Source organism: Asterias rubens, chromosome 15, assembly GCF_902459465.1.
Source record: "Asterias rubens chromosome 15, eAstRub1.3, whole genome shotgun sequence".
NCBI classification, from domain to species: Eukaryota; Metazoa; Echinodermata; class Asteroidea; order Forcipulatida; family Asteriidae; genus Asterias; species Asterias rubens.
The window spans coordinates 5,666,687-5,677,185 of NC_047076.1; the positions used below are offsets into that span (position 1 = coordinate 5,666,687).

Genomic DNA, 10,499 nt, shown 5'->3' on the forward strand with positions numbered 1-10,499 from the left:
CTTTATGTTAGAGAAGCTATCATTGGTCCACAGACCAGCTGTCTGAAACTTCCGACCAATAATACATAACGTTTCATATTACCCATGGACGTGTCTTTTGGGCTATGAAATCGCATGACAGCACTTCTTTTGGCGCTGGCTGAAGGTTTTGCTGTTGCAACCAACGTCAAATGTTGGGCGCTATACACACGCTAAGGACTTATTTATTTTGTAGTGTCGGACCGGCTGTCGATTATGATAAATATGCGGTTAGATACCACGTAACCATCGTTTTAAAAAGGTAGGTGTGTTCATTATATGGTGGATCATTTGAACTTGACAATGTGTTCATTTTCTGGTTTAATATTTTGTTTTTCTGAAGTGAATGAGGAAAGTTCGTTGAACCCCGTGTTGTTGTGTAAATGAAATTGTTGAAAAGGGGAAAAAAGGGGGTGGGGTTTTGGACAGTAGGCAGTGGGGGTGTCAACACATTCAGAATGTCATTTTTTATTAATTATCAAAGGGATTCCAGTGAATTTCTATGACTGAAAAGTATAGTCAGTAGTACTTGTTTTGGAAAATATCAGCGTTTTGTGCCCTGTTGTGTTTTGGCAAAATACTTGAAAATGGGATTTTCATGAAGTCGCATCATCATGAATGAATGGGTGTGGTCAGTCGTGGCGGCCCACTGAAGACTCGGTATACTTGAAGTAGATGAGTATATCGTATATGAGGTCTGTTCTGCTAGCTTGGACCAACCTTAGTTCTTCTTGAAAGTTGAATTACTCGTCTTTGGAAGCTTATTTTAACACTGCGCTGAGTGACAGCACTGGACTGGAGTAACGGTAGTGTAAATTCCGATGGACGGTGAACGTGCAAGCTGGCCAGCTGGCTGCCTAATTTTCCTGCTTTCCTGTAAACAAATACACAATATGCTTAGCCAAGTTAAGCAATTTTGTCTTCTACTTTTAACTTTACAAGAAACTTGCTGACTCACTTTAGTTAAGCAGCGCTATGAGTACCTTGTTTGGTCTATACGTGCGCTATATAAGACTTCGATATTATTATTATTATTATTATTATGAAATTGCCTCATTTGCTTTGCTTTAAAAGTATCTGGCCGTCAAACAATGTTTCTGTAATAAATAACCTTTTGTATTCCCTCTTGACAGTCACTATGGCGACGCACCTCCAGCTTTTTGTTGTCTCGTGCTTCCTTCTCTTCTTATGGGTGGCGCCCTCTGGAGTCGACGCATCATGGGGCGACCAACACCACATCTTTCGCAACTTCCGACGACACTGCCTGAATACCAACTGCAGTACTGAGATCAAAACCAAAGCATTCAAAGCCAGGCAGCCTTCATATCTTCAATTTCTAGGGTGGGACTGTTGGTCGGAGTGTACCTACGAGAGTATGTGGTATCTGACCAAGAAAACCCAGGAAGAGGTCAACAGAGTTCCGCAGTTTTATGGAAAAGTAAGGATAACTTTCCATATGGCACCACCACTTTTTGACTAATTTTTACAAAAAGGGATATCTCATTGAGGTAAATTAGATTTCATATCAAATGACAAAGTGGTGGCGCCATACTGAAACTTTTCCAAAGGTAAATTTAGTATTTGTTTGATTAAATTAAAAAAGGCTTGTAATTAGTCAGAGGCCCATGCTGTTGCCCTGGTCTGGCCTTGGTGCCCATTCGAGATTTCCCAGACACGGTTTCCAAAATAGCTCAACACAAAGCAGCGTGGAAGAAAACCTTGTGGTTGCCTGCACAGCATCAAATTCACTTAAAACCACAAGACAGATTTTGGAGGACTTGTGGTTGCAAAAGGGATAGTGACACTTGTATATAACAGGGACCCTTTTAAAGGTCTGTATACGTTTGGTAATGACTCTGAAAATTAATGCCAATAAAAACTTGTGTGGTAAGAAGTACAGAATATTTGGATAGAATAATGCATTTGGAGTAGGCCCTATAATGCATTTTGAGAAACATTTCACTTCGAAGTACTACAGTTATGGAAGTACGTACTGTTCTGGAAAAAGATATAACTTTTTATCCCCCCAAATTAGTGGTAACACTTTTCAGACTTTATATAAAGGGATTATTCTTCAAACGTGGACATATCTGTTCCAGAGTTTCAACAAAATCTCAAAAATGCGACTTCCTTTTGAAATGAAATTTTCACAGGTTAATTTTATTGTATACATCTACATTAATAAAAGATTAAAACAATCGAACCGTTCCAAAAAACCTTTAACCATATTAAATTAAATTTCTTATTTTCTATTTTCTTGTCCTCTTTAGTGGCCCTTTGTGAGGTTCTTGGGGATGCAGGAACCCGCATCAACGATATTCTCCATCTTGAATGGTATCGCCGCAGTCTTCATGTTAATTCAATTTAGAAAAAGGGTACCGCCCAAAGCCCCGATGTACGAAGCTTGGCACGGCTACTTTGCTGTGAGTATTTTTTTTTTTTTTTACAAATATTAAAAAGGAATACATTTTAACTTTATATTTTAGGTCAGATTTCCCCTCACCTGATGACAATGAAACTATTGTTGAGGATAAAGAAAATTAAAAGTAGGTAGCATTGGCCTGGTTCAGGGCCAGAATTTCAAGAAAAAAATCCACAAAACTGTGGAATTTACTGAAACAGAAACTTGATTACAAGACCTGGAGCCACTTTCACAGTGCTGCTAATCGTCAAGCAAATTTCCATGCTTACTATATCAGCAAATTTTGCTTAAGTCATTCATTTTCGTACATATATAAGCACTGAAAGATTAGCATGTTTCTTTTTAGCTGTGCTATGAAATGGAAAATTGCACGGTTAGTAAGCTTGGGCGATATCGATTTATTTTATTCACGATATATCGCCGATAATATATCGCGATATTCGATATAATCGCGATTAATGAAATTTGACATCATCAGTCTTAAAACTCCAAGTGAAAGTTGTAGAAGAGACAGTCCTAGCATAAGAGAGGTGTTCTAATGACCTATTCTTCTGGTTTTACTCCAAACTTATGGGGTGCAAGATGTCTCAGCTAGCAAATACATCGCGATATTTATTCGATATATCGATATATCGCGATATATCGCGATATATCGATATTTCGATTAAAACCAAATCCATCAGATATCAAAATCGTGTCCAAATTAATATTGCGATAATATCGTAATTTGATAATATCGTGATATCGCCCAAGCTTAACGGTTAGCACAAGCAGAGATATGAAATTAGGCCCTGTCCTGATATTAAATGGAGCCCATGAAGACCATGGACTCTGTTGCCCTGCTGTTGGTCCTGGTGCCCCTTCAAAAACTTCTCATAAACTGTCGGATGTTCCAATGGAAGTGCCCTTAGCAAAAAGAAAAAATGCTTTCCTTATGATTCACATTATTTGCTTAGCGCAGAAGTATCGTGGTTAGCAGAAACAGGTTATCATTGAAACAGGTTATCATTGAAAATCCCATTGTCCTGATTACTGACGTTGAATTGTCTGTGTAGGTCGTTATTAATGCCTGGTTGTGGTCAACAGTCTTCCACTTCAGGGATCTCACATGGACAGAGGTAAAGCTTTATATTAGAGGGTTTTTGATACCAGTTTTGTACATGTAGATCAAGTTTTTGGCCACGACATGAATCCCTATTCAATAATAATAATAATAATAACCCGGTTTTTATATAGCACTTTTCACACCCGGAGGGTGTCCCAAAGCGCTTCACATTATTACCCCTGGTCACTGGGCCTTAAATCACTCCTTAAACCATCTCAGCTCCCTGGTGGGGAGTACACAGCCTTGTGCTACATTAATATGCGCTACTCGGCTAAATCAATCACAAGAACCATCTCTGCCCTCACAGGTACCCATTTACCCCTGGGTGGAGAGAAGCAATTATAGTTAAGTGTCTTGCTCAGGGACACAAGTGTCACGACCGGGATTCGAACCCACACTCTGCTGAACAGAAACACCAGAGCTTGAGTTCGGTGTTCTTATCCACTCGGCCACGACACCACCAGTCAATGTGAATGAAGATGTATGTTATATACTTAACTTGTAGTTTCAGCCTCATTAGTCGAGAAAAAAAGGTGGAAATCACAGAGCAATGTTTTTCGGGAGAGTCGCATAAATACGTAGTACATGCTAAAGTAGTTTTCGGCTCACTGAAACAAAAATTATTTTTGTGAAATTGTTTTACCCATTTCTCAAAACCTACGGCACCTCAGCACGTAATATTTTAAGGGAAGCTTTCTACCATCATTATCTGTAAATCGTGTAAGTTTAATATAAATCGGTTGATGTTTTTGTTTTTGGTCGTGAAGAAAGTAAACCCTTTAAACCTTAAAAATATGTTTGTTTTATTTTGTTACAGAAAATGGACTACATATCGGCATTCTCACTCATCGTCTCTGGGGTAGTGATGTTTTTAATACGGTATGGACAAAAATGGGAATGTTTTTTACAGCTTAATCTGAGACATTGAACCCCTTCTCTTTTCAATAATTGCACTGGGTCTTTTACGTGCATAACACAACACACAGGACCAACGGCTTTATGTCCAATCCGAAGGACTAGGCATCATGGTAAGTGTCTTGCTTAGGGACACAGTTGTTACAGCGGGGACTTGAACCCACACTATGCTGATCAGAAACACCAGAGTTTGAATCCGATGCTCTTAACTGCTGGGCCATGACTCAACAAGGTCTCTATAAGCCGGTGCTGAAGATGTCTGGTTTCCAAATGAGCAGTAGATAAGTTTCTGCTGGGCATGCACTTTCGTATATCCTACAAAGCCAGACAGCTCGGATTTTGGAAGACGCATTTTTAAAGTGGCACTCCATCAAGTAAACCATGGTTTCCTTTTCTTTTTTCCCCACCAGATTGTTTTGTTTGAAAGGCAACTCTATCAACATTAAAGTGGCACTCCCTATAGGTTTACCTGTAGCTGCATTCTTCTTGATGCATGCTTTTTATCTTGGATTTACAAAGTTCAGTTACGGCTACAATATGAAAGTTAACTTAACAATAGGTAAGCAATATTTTGAATTTTTGCTTAGTTTATATATATTTTCTCCGTTGTGATGCAAAAGAAATGCCACTACTTATTTTCTTGTTTGCTGAGGCATGAACAGGAATTACGCAGAAACTACTGAGGCAATGACTTCTGTTGCCATGGTCTTGGCCTTAATGCCCCTTCAAAAGTTTCTCAAAGCCTCTAAGATTTGTCAGTGAAAGTGTCTTTTGCAAAAAGAAAGTGGCCTTACCCTCTTAAAGATGAAATTCCAGGCCTGAATTAGAGCAGTCATAATTTTTGCATAAACTCTCTCTTTCGGTTCGTTTTTAGCAATTCTTAACTCCGTATGTTGGATAGTTTGGTCAATTTACGTCTGGACCAGGCAACGATATGCGTGGAAAGCGTGTATACCTATTCTATTAGGGAATCTCCTAACACTCCTTGAACTGGGCGACTTCCCTCCGATATGGTGGGTGTTCGACGCCCATTCCCTGTGGCATGGAGGCACCGCACCTCTTGCCGTTATCTTTTATAGGTAAGTTAAGTATTTTGTTTGGCCATTGAACTCGCGAGTCTCGCCAGTATTTGACAATTTTGGAAACCTTGTTACTGGGCAAGCTTGTTGGTCTAGTGGCATCTGTTGATCTGATTTTAATTTTAACTGGAAACCCCCCAAAAAGCATCGCCCCATGTCATTGCCTTGGTGCCCCTGGTCATTGCCTTGGTGCCCCTGGTGTCATTACCTCGGTGCCCCTGGTCTTGCCCTTGGTACCCATGGAAATGAAGTCCCTCCTAGAGTTGTCCTGTGGCCTGTTTGTGGGTTCGAATTCCTCTCCATCTGCCTGTGGACTTTACATGATAATAATAATTTACAATAAAACACAACAATTGTAAGGCGCACTTTCTCTGTAGACACATTCAAAGGCGCCGACTCCAACATCAGTTTTGCTTTGATTGCATTAGTAGGTGTAGGGCAAGGCTCAAAATAACTGTATCTAAAAGTAAACCATTTGTTTTATGTTGCTTTTCTTGATCTTCATTCACATCTTCAATTATTGATGTTGTTATTTTACAGTTTCATCATTGACGACTGTCTTTACCTCAATGAGGAGTACACGAAGTCAAAGAGTTTCCAAAGGAAAGGAGTCTGATTATTGGGTGGGCGTTTATACCAATGTGTTTCTTACCAACCTCTTTCCCGTGAGCAGTGTTCTCCATCACTCCCCTCGTGTCACTATTACCAAGACGGGAGTGGGGGACTGGGATACGTGGCCATTTCTGAAACCACAGCTTGGGCTTCGGCTTAAGGCCCGGTCACACTGCAGCGATAATGACAAAGATAACGATAACAATGCAAAGGGAATGCATTCTATTGGTTGAATTGCTCCGCCAAGAATACGCGCACGCTTATGTAGCCAATCGAGGGCGTGCTTTGTAAATGTTCTCATATTTGTTATTGAGGCTCTGTCTTTTTATTTTATTAATTTTTTTTTTTTTTATTATTGATATTATTACATTGTGAATAAAAGGTCAACCTAGCATGACATTTTACAAGAAGATAAAATATACAAAATCTAAGTAGACAACAATAAAACATTAATTTAAAATTTTAAAATGTACCAGTAAAATTGTAAAAGAACACGGAAAATGAAATTATACACATTGCATACATGTAGATTTAGCTGCCTCAAATCTGTAAAAACTATTTTTAAATTAAACTTTAAAAAGACTGTAAGCAAAAATGTACTTTATCAAAAAGTGAGGGGAAAGAAGATGGGTGCAAACTAGTAGTCAGAGTGGAAGAAAATGGAGCGAATTACTCGGACACCAAACCCTTGTCTGGCAGGAGGGAGGAGATCATTTTGTACAAATCTCAAAAGGCAAGATCTACAGCAAACCTAGAACAAATTTTCTCCCCTGCTAAATTGCATTCTAAAAAGTCATATTCAAAAGGCTTGCCATTTCTTAACAGGCCTTCAAACAGGCTGACGAATCCCCAAGCTGTGGTTTCTCAAAATGGCCTGTAACTGATAAGCTATCTCAATTTCATGGTGCTGCTTAACACGAAACTTGTGCTAATTTCGATATGGCCTAATAAACTTTGATGGTTTGTAAAAAAAAAAAAAAGGCAAAATTTGAGAGTTTTTAAACTAACCCTTAGTAATGCATGATGGACATGGCACTTTCACCCAGTTTGATATTGTTCAAGATTGTGTTTTATAATGTGTAAAAAGTTAGGTCGTTTTTTATTTAGCTCGTTCTGGCATGTACAATTTCTGCAGAAAGTTTTATAATACAAAGATTTATTTTATTTTGGACAACATATATGTATAAATTCGATTTGTTTATGTAAGCAGGAAACTTTTTTTTTCTTTTTTTCTTCTGGTCTCCTGGGCAAAAATTGATAGAGCTGCTTAACGGCAAACTTTTTGCTTACTGCGCGAGTTTCCATTTCATAGTGCTGCCAACTGTAACCGTCCAGCGCTACTGCTCAAGTAGAATACGCAGAATACGCACACGCTCATTCAACCAATAGAATGCATTCTCTTTGCGTTGTTATCGTTCTTGTTATCGCTGCAGTGGGACCGGGCCTTTACTGTATGAAAATGGATGACAACAGTGCAAATCCATGGTGAAGGTGCAAGCTGGCTGCCTAATTTCCTTGCTAACCGGTGAAATACACTTTACACCTCATATTTGTTACCGCAGCAGCAGTGCTATAAAATTCGGCCCTGGTGTTTTGTGTACATATATATATATTTAAACCACAAGGAAACTAGAATGGTTCGAATCCCACTCTAGTCAATTCTTTGTTCAACCCCAATAATTATGTATATTTTTGTAGTAGTGTGAAATGAAATTGCAATTCCGGTCAAGTCACTCATTCAAGGTCATCTGGCCTTTGTTTTTAACTGGACTTTGTTTCAAACTCCGTACTGGTGAGCGTATGTTTTCAAATAGAAGACTGGTTCTAAGCTTCAGTTTTGAAAAATTGACTAAATTTTCACAAAACTAGAGCTGTGTATAGAGTTGCGCTTAGAGGGACCAGCTTTCCTTTGTACCATAATTGATGCACGCCATTTTCTGTCCAAATGCAACATTATCCAATGGGTAGACTAGTCTGGCACCCTGTTTTCGCCAATGTGGGGGGTTTTTTGACACGAAATTGCATCTAATCACAAAATTCTCTCAAAATACGGCTCGGCACAAAACTTTCATGTAACGCCCTCTGTTGTTCCGTATAAACATTCTTCAGTTAAACAGAAGATAATTTTATATGAAATATTGTTCGTGGTCTCTACAGTCAACTTTGAAAATAGTAGAGAATAACAGAATGTTAAATGGATAGGTAAGTGAATGCTGCAATTTGATCCACATATGTAACGCTTAATTTTTTGTTTCTCTGTTAAGGTGTTCATATTTTATACAATACATTGTACATACATTCATCATGCAATATTTATAGATTTAAAAAAATATTAGTGTATAGTAGAATCATCCGTTGTTTTTAACTTTAGCAGACATGTTTTGTTTTTTTAAGAAAAATATATCTAAGGAAAGAAGGCACCTTTGTAACTCGTACATTGACTTTGAACCCTAGTTTGAATAATTCTGCGCAAAACTTGTGTGGTAGAATATAGATCACGTGATCTGTGGCATCAAATGTTTACAAGAGAGAGACTTACTGCAGGCTAGTCTTGGCCCAAGACTATGGTGCTTGATATTGGATAGTGTACTGCGCGCGGTTGACTCGCCAAAGCGCGCCCGCCACGGTATGATTTAGTTAACTGGACGGCTTGAAATCTAGACTATACTGGCAAGCTACCATGTTACCAGTTAACTAAATCATACCGTGGCGGGCGCGCTTTGGCAATTCAACCGCGCATAGTACACTATCCAATACCAAGCACCATAGTCTTGGGCCAAGACTAACTGCGGGCAAGCTTTTTACATAGCCCAGTGAAAAACAACATTAATTCTTATACATGTATTTTTATGGTGATTGCACTGTTGAATTTAAATCAAATTTAAAAAGAAGAAAGGGGGGCACATCTCAAATTTGTACAGCTCTTTATTTTATATGTCTCAGGAATTTATGTGTTGTTATAATGCTAACTGTTGCACGCCCATGTAACCAGTGTAACCTGCTAGGATGGTACATGTACAAGTTCACTATTTTTGTATGGTCTATTACGAGCTACGTTGTACTAGCAGGTCAAAGGTCACAAATCCATGCACACAATTTGTTTTTGTGTAAAATGAGACGGAGGCTTTTAATAGTTCTTCGTTGGTATAAGTTATGTTTTAAATGTGTCATATTACTTGGAGTAAGAATTTAAGAAAAATTGAAAGGAAACACCAAAATATTGTTCATCAAGGTCTTCCTAAATGGTTTGTCCCCTTAATTGCTTCAGATGAAGTAGTCGTTGCTACAAAGTCTCATGGAGTAAGTAATTCTTTAAGCACTGCCACTATCTCCCTTCGTTTATCTATCAAACTATCACAAATATTTTTTATTATTTCCTAAAATGAGCAGAAGTGTTTTTCATCAATAGTTTCTGACAGCTTTTCAAACCAGCTGTTTTCATCGAATATAAGATTGTTTACAATAAAACTAGTACATGTACAAAGATATTTTTTTTCCCAAAATGGTTTCTTTATTGTCAACGTCACAAAATATTTTATATTGTACTTTTTAATGAAATAGAGTTTAATCCAAACTGTAGTGAGATCAGGGCCAGGTTCAAGGCTCTGCTTACCAAAAGCAAAGAATCTGCTAACAAGCTGGGAAATTTGTGCTTACGTTAAGTGTATTTCACAGGTTAGGCAAGTAATTTTTGCTTGTTCATACTCCATGTTACTAACTATTCTTCACTTACACAGCTCGTGCAGAAATGTTGCGCTTGCAAATTTGGCGCTTGCACAGTAAACAGAGAATGGTGATTTTAAGCGCAGAATTCAGCGGTAAGCAAAAACCATGAAATTGGGCAAAGTTGATCTTCAAAAAATTGTGCCAAAAAACAAATCATCAGGTAGAAAAATTATGCACTGATTCGTAATATGTTTGATTAACTATATTAAGGATTAATCTGAACGGGAACTGTAGATAGACAAATTATAATTACTGTAAATGGATTTTTTTTCTGGACTTATAAACAATTAAAAGAATTTTATGTACAAAAATGGTCTTTAAACAAAATATATTTACACTAAATTTATGCTGAACAATGGACGGAATTCAATCTGGAAGTGTGAACAAATCTCGCTTAGGCAATCTCAGAAAAAGGTAACCAACCTAATTGATGTCATTTGCAACTGGTTCCAAGCTCTTTGACGCTTAGCAGATAAATGATGGCAATAAGCAGAATCGATTTGCCTAGGGACCGCTCTGAGATTTGGCCTTGCACCAACAAATAAAAACATTTTAAGCTATTTGCAAAAGTCAAAAGTTTAACATTATTGGAAGGTTTAGCTTTTAATAACTTTTGTAATGA

General features: G+C 38.0%; 1 protein-coding gene across 1 annotated transcript; it reads left to right on the plus strand.

Moving 5' to 3' along the window:
* Window positions 1–158: 158 nt before the first annotated feature.
* On the plus strand, window positions 159–9,639 carry LOC117299956 (post-GPI attachment to proteins factor 3-like). Its single transcript, XM_033783579.1, has 8 exons — window positions 159–280; window positions 1,152–1,456; window positions 2,289–2,441; window positions 3,496–3,558; window positions 4,363–4,424; window positions 4,871–5,019; window positions 5,335–5,539; window positions 6,080–9,639. The coding sequence occupies exons 2-8, from the start codon at window positions 1,157–1,159 to the stop codon at window positions 6,153–6,155; spliced, it is 1,008 nt and encodes a 335-aa protein (XP_033639470.1). The 5' UTR covers window positions 159–280; window positions 1,152–1,156; the 3' UTR covers window positions 6,156–9,639.
* Window positions 9,640–10,499: the final 860 nt, after the last annotated feature.

Bases quoted from the DNA above. Each gene is read 5' to 3' on its own strand.
- LOC117299956 (XM_033783579.1), top strand. From the start codon at position 1,157: ATGGCGACGCACCTCCAGCTTTTTGTTGTCTCGTGCTTCCTTCTCTTC. The intron at 2,442-3,495 runs GTGAGTATTTTT...TTGTCTGTGTAG, and splicing joins CTTGGCACGGCTACTTTGCT to GTCGTTATTAATGCCTGGTT. The intron at 5,540-6,079 runs GTAAGTTAAGTA...GTTATTTTACAG, and splicing joins CTTGCCGTTATCTTTTATAG to TTTCATCATTGACGACTGTC.